The 16,416-nt window shown below is 37.4% G+C and overlaps 2 protein-coding genes across 2 annotated transcripts; one reads left to right on the plus strand and one right to left on the minus strand.

The window, feature by feature from the left end:
• Nucleotides 1-8,767: 8,767 nt before the first annotated feature.
• daw1 (dynein assembly factor with WDR repeat domains 1) lies at nt 8,768-11,867 on the minus strand. The gene is made up of 13 exons (XM_020940474.2): nt 11,699-11,867; nt 11,453-11,525; nt 11,209-11,353; nt 10,882-10,937; nt 10,649-10,771; nt 10,462-10,561; nt 10,267-10,374; nt 9,998-10,104; nt 9,816-9,918; nt 9,554-9,668; nt 9,386-9,462; nt 8,986-9,148; nt 8,768-8,802 (listed from the first exon to the last, which is right to left on the minus strand). The coding sequence occupies exons 1-13, from the start codon at nt 11,736-11,738 to the stop codon at nt 8,768-8,770; spliced, it is 1,245 nt and encodes a 414-aa protein (XP_020796133.2). The 5' UTR covers nt 11,739-11,867.
• A 1,822-nt stretch (nt 11,868-13,689) lies between these two features.
• On the plus strand, nt 13,690-16,321 carry slc19a3b (solute carrier family 19 member 3b). The gene is made up of 8 exons (XM_020940573.1): nt 13,690-13,839; nt 13,956-14,135; nt 14,340-14,505; nt 14,577-14,811; nt 14,891-15,042; nt 15,335-15,527; nt 15,591-15,732; nt 16,181-16,321. Exons 1-8 carry the CDS (start codon nt 13,690-13,692, stop codon nt 16,319-16,321), a joined length of 1,359 nt encoding a protein of 452 aa, XP_020796232.1.
• Nucleotides 16,322-16,416: the final 95 nt, after the last annotated feature.

Genomic DNA, 16,416 nt, shown 5'->3' on the forward strand with positions numbered 1-16,416 from the left:
TCCCAGTAGCTGGTGGAAAGCCAAAGTCTGTAGCTGTTAAAGTGAGGTTATAAAGGGGCCATTGCTCCCGATCAAGAGGGGTATTGACCAAAATAATACCATTTGAAGGGTTGACAGAAAATGAAAAGTGGGTATTTCCATCTTGAATACTGTAAAATAAATTATTGAGTGGAGAGTCTTGGTCCAGAGCTGTAATTGTTGTCACATATGTCCCAACTGGACTGTCTTCAGTAATGTTCACAAAGTATTCCATGAAGGTGAATCTCGGTGCATCATTGGTATTGATCACACTGACTACAACCAAAGCCTCATCCACCTCTGTCCCAGTAATAACCCCAGGATTTTTGGCAAGAACCTTTAAAACAACGTTAGTGTTTCCTTGCTTTCTCAAACTGCCCATGGTGTAAATTTCTCCTGTGTTTTGATGGATGTCAAAGCCCAGGTATTTGTTTTGTCCAAACATCACATAAACCACTTCACCCTCTGGTCCCAGATCACCATCTGTGGCTTCAACTTTACCAACTCTGGTTCCAACTGGGACACTTTTGGGAACTGAAAAGTAGAATTCATTTTCTTTAAAACTTGGGATAAAATCATTAACATCAACTAATTGAATGGAAACATGGGCCAAGCTAAATAAGGAATGGCTACCAGGGTTTGCAGCCTTTATAGTTAAATCAAAAGTTGTCTGATGTTGTTCATAATCAAAAATATCCAAAGTAGTGATTGTTCCATTTCGAGAGTCAATTGCAAATTTGTCCACTTGACCAGCAGCTATAGAGTAGACAATTTGTCCATAGCTACCCAAATCTGCATCACTTGCATTCACAATGAGAACAACAGTTCCTTTTTCAGAGTTTTCGGGTAGAAAAGCAAAAAACTCTGAAACATCAAAGACTGGTTCATTGTCATTGACATCTATAACTTCTACTGATACATTCAACACAGAAGTTCTTGATTCCCAGCCTCCATCTTTGGCTGTAACCTGGAGTTCATAAAGTCTTTCATTTTCAAAGTCAAGCCTGTCTGTAAGAGTAATCAGTCCAGTCATTTTGCCTATAGAAAACGGAAAGTTATGTTTGTGGAGATAATACATAATATGTCCATTTGAACCAGTATCCCCATCCTCTGCTTGACATTTCCCGATGACAGATCCTTCAGGCAAGTCTTCAGGGACAGAGAATGATGTATGATTTTCTTGAAAGCTTGGAGAAAATATATTCTTGCCAGTAATTTCCAAAATTATGCTTGTTTCTGAAAATAATTGTGGAAGTCCATTATCTTTTGCTACGACTGACAAACTGAGGAAAGAATTAAGACTATGGGGCAAACTGTGAATTAATATGAGTTGTCCGTTGTTTGGGTGGATGTCAAAAAAATCTGTTCCATTACCTTGATTCAAAACATACTGAACATTTGTGCTACTGTTATTTTCATCCTGGTCTACAGCAGTAAACTGAAAGACTTCCATTCCTTCAGGCAGTTCATATGGTACTGCAATCAAAGACGGTAAAGGCAAAAATACTGGTGGATAGTAATTATGCTTCTGGACTCTGACAGCCACCGTAACATTGCTGTACAACGGAGCTTTGCCACAATCATATGCAATGACTTGAAAGGAATATTCAGTATTTTTCTGGCTCATGGGCTGTTTTGTAAAAATCTCCCCATTTGTCATATTGATCCAGAACTCTTCACTTGGTGGTTCTATAACATACAGAATTTGACCATTGAGTCCCAGATCAGCATCGGTTGCATCTACTTGTCCAACAAATACATTTGTGTCAATGGTTTCTGGAAAAGGTATTATATAGAGATGTTCAGAAAATACTGGACTATTGTCATTAACATCTGTAATACTTATAGTGACATCAGTGCTTGTACTCCATACAGAATCATTAGCACTCACTTTTATGTTGTAGTTATCTTGAAATTCCCTGTCCAGATATCCATTAACTGTGATATAGCCAGTTACAAAATCAATGTCAAATGGAAAATTACTACTTTTGTCAATTATCAAATAAGTAATCTCCGAATTGGCATTTTCATCGTCATCCACTGAGGTAACACGCAAGCAGGTGTGTCCAACAGGTGAATCTTCTGACACCTCAGCAAAAAAACCCTGTGTAAATCGTGGTGCGTTATCGTTTCTGTCCAAGACGGTAACTATGACCGTAGCTCTGTCCATATTATTTGGATTGTACCACTCCACAGCTTCAACAGTTAAATTGAATTCCGAGCTGTTCTCTCGATCTAAATATATTGTAGTGCTCAAGAAACCATTTTCAGGGTTGATCATAAAAAAGTAGCCAGAGTTTCCTTCTGTTATGTTGTACTGGACCATTCCATACAATTCCGAATCTGCATCAATGGCGAAAACATCACAAACTAAAGTCGGTGGAGAATTTTCAAAAACTTCACATGTGTATTCTATTTGCGTAAACTGTGGGATATTGTCATTGACATCAGTTATGTTAATGTAGATTTCTTCAAAGATTGAGAAAGGAGGAGAGCCAGAGTCTCGAGCTTCTATTAACAGGGTGAAGTCTTTTTTCATTTCAAAATCTAGGCTTTTTTGCAAAGTAAGAATGCCATATTGTTCATTCATTTGAAACACCTCCTCAGTGTTTCCTGATGCCAGATAAAACATAACAGGGTCAACTCTGGAACTGAAACCAGTGACCATTGCCACCACTGACCCCACCTGCTCGTCTTCAGGTAGGGAAGGACTGATAATGTCCACATGCATTACAGGAAAATCAGAGACATTTCGAAACCGAATCGTAATCGTAGTTGTGTCAAAATGTGGATTTTCCCCTGAATCTTCCACATGAATGTTTAGAGTTATTTCTTCAGTTGCTATAAGAGGAGCTGACATGAACACTGTTCCACGGTGAGCGTCAATGGAAAATGCATCTGTAACATGTTGATGTAAAGAATAACGAAGCTCTGCATTCATGTCCGTGTCTGCATCTTGTGCTGAGGCAACACAGACCACCGTGCCTGTAAATGCAAATGAGATAAATTGTTAATGATGTGGTTAAATAGGTTATCACCATTGTTAGTGTGCACTTTGAGAACCAATATTATGTAGCCATTCAACTAAACAAAAAGTTAATAAAACACATATCACTGTACCTGATTTTACAGTGTAAAAATCTGAAAAACCGAATCAGTTTGCAACAACTATGATGCTAAGTGTGCACTCCCTGTTTCTTAGGTAATATAAGGCTTTATATATAAATGCAGACAGTACACTGAGGACTTATTTTGACTTCTAGTAGTATAGAATATAATTTAAAAATGTTGACTAAAATTCTGCAGATGTTCTACAAAACATTTTCTAACCTTAAATTAATAGACAGGGCTTTGGAGAAAAAAGCAATAACAACAACAACAATAACAAAGAAAACAAAAACATCAGAAGAGCAATACACATTGTAGATTCTCTGTGTATGGAAATAGTAGATAGTAAAATGTCTAACCTTGTTCCAGCTCAGTGGGCATGTAGACCACATATGGACTGTTAACAAATTGGGGCCGGTTGTCATTAATGTCAGCGATCAGCACCGTCACCAGCACTGAGCTGGACAGAGGCTCTGTAGGATGCTGGTCTATGGCGATCACAGTAAGTCTGTACTCTGCCATAACCTCTCTGTCCAGGGCATCTGTGGTAAAGAGCTCCCCAGTTTCTTCTTCTATAGAAAAGGGCACATCTAGGCTCTCCACTGAATACCTGGTCAAGAAAAATAACTATATTCATTTCTAAGCTCATAGCCATAGCTTATTTGTTGACAAATGTATTATTTTATTGCAAAATATGTTTTAGGGTATTCCTTTGCAATGACCCCTATTGATTAAATACTATACACTTTTGCAGTGGGAGTCTACCACCTCCTTGTTTCCATAGATATTTTTGCTTTGAGTGGTTACCTCTCCACAGATCTGACCTGTAACTTGACCTGCCAGTGTCACCTGCTTATCACCATAGCGACAGATAGGTTTCATGTTATACTATGAAACATTTCAGGGAAAGCAGCAAGATCTCCATGGATATAAGCAGGTGGTGGATCCTCCACAAAAAAAAGCCACATTAGTTTTAAATGAGCATGACATTTAATTGACAAATCAAACATAGCTCACAACAGTGTGAACCATGAAATAGCATTAATACATATAACATACAGTAGATTTCTTTACCTTATCTTACCATTCTCGCCATCATCTTTGTCTGAGGCTGTGATTATGGCAAACACAGTTCCTTTTGCAGTGTCCTCGGACACAATAGTGTGGTAGGACTCTATAGTAAACTCTGGAGCATTATCATTTACATCATTCACTAACACATGTATAGTCAGAGTGCCAGTCAGAGGTGAGGTACCTTCAAATGAGAAGTTAAATTAGTGTTAAATTATGTGAGAAGAAAAAAAAAAAAAAAAAAACACAAACAGCTCAAGTATATTTAGTTGTAGTATTTACCTGAATCTACAGCAGTGATGATTATACTGTAGAAGGACTCTTTCTCTCTGTCTAAGCTGTTTGAAATCAGAAGCACCCCACTGGGGCCAATGGAAAACAGGTCTGTGTTACCTGCTTGTATAAAGTAAGTCAATTCACTGTTACGGCCTATATCCTCATCCAAGGCAGAAATCTAGTGACAAAACAGAAAGTCATTAATCACATGTTTAAAGGAGGACAAGAATGTGCAAACAATGGTAATTTGTTGGACAATCACAGAAACAAGACTATTAGTAGGGAAGGGATGGCAAATAAAACTCATTGCCATTCTACCAAGTCATGGAATCAATTGCAGACAAAAATAAATGAGTACTTACGTAAATACATAGTACATAGTAAACAAACATTTTGGTAAGCTTTCAAGTGGTGCACATAAAAATAAGTTCTCACTGTTATATGTTAATTTATATTAAATTCTTTAATGTAATAAAATAAATGCAAGATATATACTGTATATTAGTAACAGTATATATATATATAGCTGAAAAGTTACATAGTGCACCTTTATTATTATTATTATTATTACCCAAACTGTATATGCTTGCAATAAAGGGCCTATATTACACTATGCTCTGATCTATGTTATACTGTAATGTTGTTTCCTCATCAAAAATATACCTGGAGTTGGACCCTGCATATTTAGGCTGAGTTCTCCTCTCAAACAGAAAACACTCCACCTGGTGGTGTCTTGTGATAATAGAAGAAGTGCTCGATTGTGATTTAAAACTCCATACACCTCGACTAGTGCCATCTCTGAAATTGCCAATCTCCACTGAACAAAAGGTAAAGGGTATCTGTTAACTTCAAAGTGGAGCAGACCATTTTGAGCTTTGGAGATGTAGACTAACTAATTAAAAGAGTTGCTTCAAAATGTGTGAATGTAACAAAGTATCAACAAGCTCACAAGAATCAATTTTGTGTAATACCGGACTTTTAAGAACTGTCATTACCTCATATAGTAGTTGAGTTGTATTTCCATTCTCCATCACCTGCATAGTCACTATATTTGGTGAAAACACTGGTGTAAAGTCATTAACATCCAAAATTGTAATATTGAGCATAGTGGTTGCCTCCCTGGGCGGGTTTCCTTGATCCAAAGCTTTTAGAATGAACATGTAGTTTGATGTAATTTCTCTGTCAAGTTGAGCCATTACTGTGATGTCACCTTTGACTGAATCCACAACAAATGGGCCTGAATTATCAAAAGTGTACCTCACTTGTCCATTCTTTCCAATGTCCCGGTCATGAGCTTGTACTTGAAAGATACTTGTTCCTGGCACTACATCTTCCATAATATCAAGACTATAAGTACTTTGTGTGAAAACAGGCGTGTGGTCATTGGAATCTTCTACAATTATCGTGATGTCAATTGTGGAACTTAAGGGTGGAGTTCCTTGATCCACAGCTGTAACAGAAACTACAAACCTGTCTATGTTCTCTCGATCCACTTTTTCTTGAAGATAAATTGTCCCAGTGTGATTGTCAATGCTAAAAATGCCATCAGAACTATTTGTCAAGTAATACCAAACTTCTCCATTTAAGCCACTGTCTGGGTCTTGAGCATGTGCGATCATTACAGTAGCATTAAGGTCACTGTCCTCTGATATACTAACTGTAGGAGAGTAAGAAGCAAACCTCGGTGGATTGTCATTGATGTCTTCCACTGTTATGGTGACGAATGTGGTACTGGTGAATTGTAAAGATGGTGGTTGGGCACAGTCATTGGCAGTTATAGTCAGATTGTAAAAGGATAGTCTCTCTCGGTCCAAATCTGACTTCAGGCATAAATTTCCAGAAGGATTAATGAAGAATATTTCATTGTCATCTCTACTGAGAATTTTCAGGTTTAATTCTCCATTTGTACCTGTGAAAAAAGAGACAGGTACAATGCAGTTATTTGAAATATACAAATATACCACAGCAGTCATGCAAAGCAGAAATAAATAATTTTATTTATTTTTTTTTTAATTAAGCATTGCATTATATAGATTAAAGGAACAGTAGCCTGCACACATTTTTAGGGGGACTACTTGAGACTTGAAAACTAAAAGACTAAGCTATAATATAACCAAATTGGTCACATCCAGTGTTTTTGTAATTTGTAAAGAATAAATTAGTATTACAACTGTTATCAGTTAAAAGCTACATTTGATTTGGACATGTTTACCTTGTATCTGGAGACACAGATAGGTAACATTTATGAAATTTTAAATCAAAACATTACAATTTAATTCCCATTTTTACAGTGCATGTGAGTAATGGCATACACTTGTAATATCCATGGGTCCAGAATGATGAAAAATTAGGACTGCTGACTCAATTTATAAAACAATACTATATTATCTGAATGGGAAAAAGTCTTCAAAATTAAATTATGATTTTTGACTTGATGTTTTAAAAAGCAAAGCAAAATAGATAATAGCATGGTTAGCCTGATAATACCAGATATTTATGATAATTATGTTGTATCAATTTATAAAAACAGAACACATCTGCCATTATATATTTCAGGGTAATATGATTAATCCTAACCATGTGTGAAGACTGTGAATAACCAGACATCATTAGTATTTTCTTGGTAATAATATACAAAATGAACTCTGTATATAATTTACCATGCTATTAATGTGCTATGACATAGAGAAGTGTCATTGTTGTTTCAGTCATTGTATTCAAGACATACCCTCATCTTTATCAGACACATTCAGTGCAAGGAAACAGGCTCCAGTCCACATGTTTTCCTGGAGTGACAGTGAAATGGCCTCCTGGCTGAAGACAGGGGGATTATCATTGACATCCAGCACGTTAAAGTACACACGGATACTGGAGACCAAGTCGTGCCCTATCTGTGCCCCCACACTCAGGATGAATAAACTCTGTGTTTCAAAATCCAGGCCACGGGACAAAAGGAACTCCCCAGAGAGAGGGCTGAGAAGGAATAGGTTCTGGCCATCGTCCTCCAGCACTGAGAATGTGATAGGTGTGGGACTGGTCACTGGCAGCTCCAGTTTTCCCACTACAGTTCCTGACCAAGCAGAAGAAACAGGCAGCCAGGGTTAGTCAAATGCATTACCTGATAATTATTACTCTTCAAGTACATATTTATAAGTACTTAAGGGTTTAAAGAGACAATCAATAATTATGCACTGAATACGTAGACACCTTCCAAGACATCCAAAGCACTTTACATTACATAACATTTATTTTGAAGATATCAATGTTTCAGTGTTTATTTTGTTAACTACACCATTTTGTTGAACCTAAAGATATTCATAAAGTTCAGTATGATAAAATTCCAGGATAAATGATTACATTTTTGGATGGTCAAAAAGGCATTCATTACAGGACAAAGATGAGTGACCAAACCCCATGAATAAATTGCTCTGATGTGTTACGCTAGACTTTCTACAAAATGTAAAATGTTTAATTAGGACACATAACTTACCTGGTAATGTGTCTTCATTGATTGTAAATGAAAATATCTTTGGTGAGCTCAGTTTGTTCAGGGATGGTGGGTCCACAGGGTCACGCTCATACAGTGCAGTGGGGGAGTATGAGGAGGGAGGCTTGTGTCCTTGGGCAGGCTCTGAAAACCTCCCCATAGTGTTTGCATTCAGAAAGACAATCTGTGTAGAATACATCTTCAGAACAACATACCACAAATACATTAACAAACGAATAAATAAATAAAAACACACATACAGTACACATTTACACTTACCAGAAAGGTGTATTTAACATGTGTGTATCTCCGCCAATTTCTTAAAGACTCCATTGTCAATAGCAAATTTAGTTAAACTCCAACTACTATATAAGACTCTACAGGAAAAAGATTGCATCTTACTCCAACCACCTCTACAACCTTGTGGTCAGACTTGGGGTGTGAGCTAAGGGTGGGGCTAAACCTGGTGGACCATGGCAAGGGTAGTTTTCTGGGCACTGCAATAACACTTACACTTGTGTTTCAGATCCCCTCTTTGGTGAAGAGTAAAATATTTCACAAAAGTTACATTTGTTAGGTTCTTTATTTGAAACTATACTATCATTTTAGAAAGCATTTACACGACATCTGCATTTCATTATTACTTCTATAGTTTACAATTCAAAGCATCATAGAATTTCAGTTGTATAAAAAGTATTCAGTCAGAAAAAAAATACTGCAAGACATTTTTGTATTGACACATATGCCAGTTTATTAGCAAAACTATATTTTGCATATTTCCTGTTCCTTCAGTGGTTTGATGAGAGACTAGTACCAAATGCGACATGTGTTATCCTTGCTACCTGTAAAAGAGCATAGAACTTTATTGTAGTAAATATGCACACTAGGTATAGTTGAAAATCATGGATTCTTCTATCATTCTGCATTAACATAATGCCCAATGAGTCTGTGAAGAAGGTACCATAATAATGTGATTGATGCTGTGCTGTGCTTTGAACATTCCTATGTTTACTTCATGTGCGTACCTGTAATAATGGTGTCTCCCTCGTAGTTGAAAGCACAGGAGAATATCTCATCAGTGTGACCACTTAATATTTGAACACACTCTCCAGTCTTAATGTCCCATAGACGAGCCGTCCGATCAGAGCTGGCAGTCAGCAGTCGAGTACTTTGGGGGTTGAAGCAGACCTGCCAAAGCAAACCAAATCAGATAATAGATACATATACAACTAAGGATCAGTGCATTTCAAGCAATCGTTAATAAAAATGTGCTTGAGTAAGTTGACTGCAGTTTGGCAAAAAAATTAAAAAGTTTAAATGTAAATAGTATGTACCTATGCCATTTTATTAGACCTGACATGCTAAGGCTATGTTTTTACATGCACAAATGTCTCTAAAGGTCTTAGAGCATACCCATAAACTTACCTTGGAGATCTCACCCTCATGGCCCTTCAGGGTTAAAACATGTTCATGTGTTACTGCACTAAATACTTGCGCTGTGCCTGGGGCAAAAATGACATAACATTAACATTACATTTACGTTACTCACTCACTAACAATGCAATAATGGTGCATCAATGCAATAAGACTCACAATCTGCAGAGGCTGTAGCCACCAAGTGTCCAGTTAAATCAAAGCATGCATCCAGCAGCTCCTCTTTGTGTCCTTCTAGTGTGGCCACACATTTCCCACTGGATGCCTCCCACAACTGCAAAGACAAACAGGCCTGAGTGACATTTGAACATTCAATTTTTGTTTGCTTAATTTGAGGAAACAGGAAAGAGGAGTGAGTTAGATCATTTTTAATCATTGGTGTCATCTAACTGCAGACTTAGAACACAGTAGGATTGCTGACCTTGCAGGTATGGTCCATAGAGGCTGAAACAATAAGTGAGCAATCCCAGTTAAACTGCACATTGCTTATCTCCCCAAGATGACCGCGCAGAGTGTGGACAAGGCTTAGGGGAAGATGCAGATAACCATGTTATTTAGTAAAAGACCTTTTTGCCCTTATGCAATATGCTTTATGTGTCTGACCTTCCAGAAGGAACATCCCATATAGCCATTGCGTGGTCAAAGGAGCCAGTGATTAGCTGGCTTCCCACTGTATTAAAGCATAAACAAAGAATCTCTTCTTTATGAGCCTAAAACACAACGAAACGGAATGTAAGATGGAATACAACATGTTATCAAAAAAAATCTAGAACTGAGCAATTCAGAAGAGCCCAATATCACACAGTTCATCATCTTCATACATACAATAAAACAGTTAAACAGCGTTTGTATAAATAAAGTGTAATACTCACGGACAGTGTGGCCACCTCCTCACCACTCTCTACATCCCACAGTTTGGCAGTAGTATCCATGCTTCCTGTCGCCACTAACGTACTCTGAGGGTTGAATGCCAAGCAAATCTGCAACACACAAATTTGTCAAGAACTTGGTTTCTCCAACAGTGGTGAACGTGAACATCAAGGCAAAAATTACATACAAATACATACTATTTCTGCTGTATGTCCTCTAAATGTATGGAAACACTTGCCCGTCTCAGCACACCACAGTTTGCATGTTTTATCAAAAGAACTAGTGGCAATCTTGTCGCTGAAAGAGAGAAATTAAAAGTTGTACATATGGCTGACTGATTATTGTTTTATATTCACAGGTGGGAAAATACATCATGATGTTTACCCAAAAGGATTGTTGAAGGCAATCGCGTAGACCACACTTTGATGAGATTCTAGTGTAAGAAGGCATGTGCCAGACGCTGTGTCCCATACTCTACATGTTCTGTCATAGCTCCCTGTTATGAACCTGCAGAGAAACAAGAAAACATATAAATAATATATATCTCTAAAGACATGTAGAAAATGTAATGAAATGAAAATGAAATGAAAATTAATTCATTAGATTGGTGCACTTACTTCGATCCAGATTTGTTAAAAGCAACATTTGTCAGTGGTAGTAAGAAATTAATAACCTGTGGATGTGACATTAAATTCAGTTTGACATTTTTAAATATCTTTTCTGAAATTACAAATAGAGAAAATGAAAAAATAAATACCATTACAAATATGTCATTGTAATTAAGTCAATTTTTCAGGTATATGGATTTTTTGAGTCAAATTTTAAACATGCAATCAAGAAATTCTAATGTTCCTCATCATACGAATATTTTTATGCATACATTATACTGTTACACATTTGGCAGCACTACTTGTACTTGTAATTGAGTGCATTTTTATACACACCTTGACAAAGCAGAACTTGTGATGATTTTGCTGAGTTTTCTTCTGTTGAAGGCAGATGATCATTTCTTTAAGCAGATCAGCCCAGTGCTCTATGATCAAAGGCTCTGATTCTACTATCTCTGTCACCAGCTCATCTGGATCTGTCCTGCAAAGATATTTCATACATCGATGGTCACAGTCTACACATAAAAAGGAACCACAATAAACATAATAAAATTTGATTTAAAAAAATAAACTCACGCACTCTGTTGATAATTCCAGAAGGTCTATTGACTTTGTCCTTAGCTGTTCCCCTTTTTCATATTCTATTATAATACCTGTTTGAAGAAGAGTTTAAAATAAGTTAGCTTCCATATTGTGAAATGTGCATTACTGAAGCGTTGTTAGCCAATTGAAACTAGCTAAAAGTAGCTAAGGCCAGTGGCTGAAAGTACGTCATAACATTAAGGTGGTAATAATAATAATAATAATTGCATGGTGAATGATTTACCTGGTGGGTAATATCTGAGACAGAAGCGCTTTATTTTCATTTTGTCAAAGTTAGGTCCCCGCCACAGACAATGGTCTCCGCGGATCTCAGATCCCCGTCAACATTTAGTTGCTATAGAGATGACGCATGCGCAAAGGAATGTAAACAAAGACGAGTCTGAAGCACGCGCAACCCAGGAGTGCGTATACATGCACGTCAGTATACCGATTATGAGCCATATCCCGGTTATGGCAGTATTCGGGATACTGCGTATACATGCACCATGAAGAAACCGGGATACTCAACAAAAAAAAACAAAAAAAAAAAAAAAACGATCATAACCGGGATACTGATGTGCATGTATACGCACTGTCTATGGCGCAACCCTGGGTACAATACAATGGATCTTCCATGGGCCATAACTAGTAAGTATTTACATTTACGAATACATTTTTACCTCAAGTTTAATTACAAGAAATACATTAAGTAACGTTATGGTGTTGCTCACATGTTATTGTTATGGGGTCGCCAAAAATGTGGCATTAATCTACCCCTCTACTATCATGCATTTATTTATTTCAAATACATTCTTAAATTTAGAAGATCTGACCTGTAGTTTGGCTTGTAATGTCACCTGCGTGTCTCCAAGGCGATAGATGGACGATAGATAGGCCATACTGTGGAAAATCAAGCACATCGTAGGAGACAAGAGACAAGCAGGTGGCGTACCCAGGGGCAGCGCCAGACAGTTTTACTTTACATGTATAATTTTAACTTTTAACAATGGAGTGCACCCTTCATTGCCTACCATGTTTGCTTTGCTGTTTTAATGTAGTTAGCACTGTGTAATGAGTCACACTTTGTGGTTGCCACACTGAAAAATCTAATAAGTACAGCCACTTGGAAAAAAACAAAAAACAAAAAAAACAAGGAAACCGATCTGACTAAAATTTGACTAAAATGGACTGTCAATCTAAAGCTGAGCTTACAAGTAATTCCTCAGTGTAGTGTACATTAAATCCCTCTTTCATCTTACTAGGCACAGCAAGTTAAGTGTACTTAAGATTTCCTTCATAGAACTCATGTTGTGAAGCTGTGCCAACTAATCAGTCAGTTCCTCAAATCTGAAATATGTAGTAACCTTTACTTTAAGAGTAAGAGTAAGTTCATCTTACTTGGTAAAACCATGGAAACCAGTTGCCTTGAATTGAGCAAGTAATTGTTACTTATATACACATGTTACAGTAAAAATAGGTTCTGTTCTAAAATACCATTTAGATCTGCATCAGGTACACAAGGATTTGAATATTTATTAGTCTTTGAAAAAAAGGTAGCAAAACTTTTGTTCTGCTTAAGTTCAAAACACATAGTAACATGTGTAACAATAATAATAGCTTGGTCATTCCATGTCAACTCAACCAAGTAATCGAGCACAGACTGAATGAACAGAGGGAGTATAGAGTAGAGTATAGAGGGAATATCGTTAGGGAATGATTGGCAGCTGTAGGTTAAACAGGGAGGTGGCAAAAGAAGGATCTGAACAGACGGAAATGGAGCTGGACACTTGCCAATAATACGCCACTGTTGAAGTTACTCATCTCATTCAAGTTGACCTTAGTCTAAACACAAGTAATCTGCTTTTTTGCCCTGAAAGTAACTGATACTTTACCACAATCATTAAGATCCACAAATTCGTAGCTGTGAGTAAAGTAAATCAGCTGAATGCAAGTTAACCCTAGTGTGAGATTAATGTACAGTTAGTGTTAGATACAGTGCATTTGAACATTTTCAGTCGAGATTGCAAGGCCTATGTTTGGGGGGAGCATTCTAGAGGGTACTAGTGCCCCAAACCTTTTCCCCTTTCACCGCACCTGGGCTTCACTAGAAAATTGTCAAGAGGGCAAAGTCCTCTACTGCTGATAGGGTCGTAAATATTTGCTACTGAAACATAAGAAAACTCAACAGCTCTGACAGATAACCTGAGATTACCTGGACAGGTACAGGATCCAGGGATGAGTTGTTGGAACAAAGTAAAGTCCTCCACTTGGGCTTATCCTACTGCAATTTTGTGTCTCTATGGATTTTTTTGTTCCAGTAGAGTAGCAGAGCCCTTCTTGACACCATACCTGATTGGACCTTACAAGAATATTTCCGAAGAAGTGGTAAGTGGTAGGTCTACTCTCTAGAGGCGAGAAATGAATACCAACCCTAACAAAAAAAAAATAGGGTAATACGCCTTGAGTGTTAGAGGTTACCAGTGTTTGTCCTTGTTTTTCAGGTGACCAATTATCTGTTTCCCATATGGACATACTCATACTTGTGTTTCCTTTTCCCTGTATTTCTGCTGACCGACTTTTTAAAACACAAGCCTGTCATTGTAGTTCAAGGACTCTTCCTCGTCTCCAACTATGTGTTGCTCTGCTTTGTTCCAGGTTTAGCAGCAATGGTCTTTTTACAGGTGAGGTACTATTATTAAACTGTAAACTATTGTCAAACACACCAGTTAACACATTTATGTTCTTCGAAAATAAATAATTAAATAAATGTAATCAATAAATAAATCTATTCACATGTTTGTTTGTGTGTGCTAAACAATGCAATCATTTGTTTTTAGTATTGCAACACAATCATTTCTTACAACATCTTTCCAATTCATCCACAGGTTAACTATGCAGTGGTGACATCAACAGAAGTGGCTTATTTTTCATACATATACAGTGTAATACCCATTGAGAATTACCAAAGAGCAACGGGATACCTGCGTGGTGCTTTGCTGATTGGATACACATTTGGAGCATCTCTTGGCCAGTTGCTTGTCTCTGTGGCTGGTAGGCCAAAATATCTCAAATTAATGTTTTTCACTGCAAAAGGACCACAATTTCAATTTTGTGACAAACAGGTCTGGATTACTTCTACCTCAATGCCATCACCCTTGGACTAGAAATAGTGGCTTTTCTCATCTCTTTATGTTTGCCAATGCCCAAGACAAGTTTATTCTTCAAAGGGGGACAGGCCTCTCCGACAGAGAAAGACAGTGTGAGACACAGGGCTGAGATTCGGTGGTGTAGCAGAGAAAATATAACAAGAGCAGGCCGTTTACTTTTCCAAAGTTTTAAGGAGTGCTACTCTTCAAGGTAAGGCCTTATTCATGTAGTTGTATTAGTATACTACCTGCCATAATTGTGCTTTTGTTTTGTTTTGTTTTGCATATAGTAAGTTAATCTGCTGGTCACTGTGGTGGGCTTTGGCCACTGCAGGCTACATTCAGATTTTCAACTATGTCCAGTTAATGTGGAACCACATTGAGCCATCAGGAGCATCATCGACATACAACGGTGGTGTTGAGGCTGTCAGCTGTCTTGCAGGTAAATCTCAAAATGCACTCAAAATCTTTTTCTTTTTTATATTTTTTTTTAGCTGAAAAGATTCATATAAGTAATTATCTGATTTTCGGATGTATGGACATCCTGGTGATCTGCAGCACACAACAAAAACAGGATACAGAGTTAAGAAATGGTCGTAAAAAATTTTTCCACTGCACAATATATATAACTTTAAAAACGTAGGCATGACATGATAGACTCTTGCTAATATGCATAGGAGTAATAATGCACCAGCACAACGTGTATATTACTTATACTTGCTTCTCTTATCCAGGTGCAGCAGCTGCTTTCTGTGTGGGTCATGTTAAGGTGACCTGGGTAGTGTGGGGTGAGCTGACCCTAGGATTCTTCTCAGCTGCAGGGGCTGGGGCAATTTTTCTTATGGCACTGACCAGTAATATTTGGGCCTGCTATGCTGGTTATGTTCTTTTCAAATCATGCTACATGCTACTCATTACCATTGCTGTGTAAGTTGGAAAAATGTAAATCTCTGTTTTTACACTGTTCACAATTCCTAAATTAATTTTCAGATTTCAGATTGCATCAAACCTGTCCATGGAGTGTTACGCCCTGACGTTTGGCATCAACACATTTGTGGCCCTGTTGCTACAAACCATTGTGACTTTTATAGTTGTGGATGAAACTGCTTTGGGACTGGACATAGTCACACAGGTACCATTGTGTGCATTAGTGTATTTTAATTGAGTCTTTGTGAAAAGAAGAAAAGCTGCTAACTTGCTGGTAGTTGTTGTTGTAATATTGTTAATAATAGTGGTTAAAGAGTTAAAGACTGAAGAGTTAAATTAGTTTAGTCAGTGGCAATAGCAGCAAATAAGCGGTACTAGCAGCAAATAATATCTAATTTGCAGTCGTAACTGTTGATAAATCTCGTACTGAGCTCCAATACTCACATCAGTAGAGTGAGCAGAGAGAGACATCTAGTGGGCATACGCCTATCAATTTAGACTGAGTATGGTTCCACAATTCCATAAGATATTCTTCAAAAAACGTTTCAAATAAACATAGTAGGGAAAACATCACTGAAATGATCAATTTCCATCCACACTTGAAAACTAAAACTTTAATTATTAAAGCATTGATTTATAATGGTTCTTTGCAGTTCATTATCTATGGAAGCTACTACGCAGTCATCTCAGTGCTGTTCCTGATTCGAGGGATGCACACAGCCTGCACCTATCAAAACCATTCTGAAGAAAACGACTCTAGGAAGGTGACGGTGATCAACGAAGAGCAGTTTTAAGCATGGTCAATAAAGATAATATGATGATACGAAGACAAGTTATATTTTGTTTCATAGAGAAATGTGTACATTAATTTGTTTAGCATAAAATTACT

This window comes from Boleophthalmus pectinirostris, unplaced genomic scaffold (assembly GCF_026225935.1).
Source record: "Boleophthalmus pectinirostris isolate CB_2022bp ecotype Guang Dong unplaced genomic scaffold, ASM2622593v1 HiC_scaffold_9, whole genome shotgun sequence".
Lineage (NCBI taxonomy): Eukaryota > Metazoa > Chordata > Actinopteri > Gobiiformes > Gobiidae > Boleophthalmus > Boleophthalmus pectinirostris.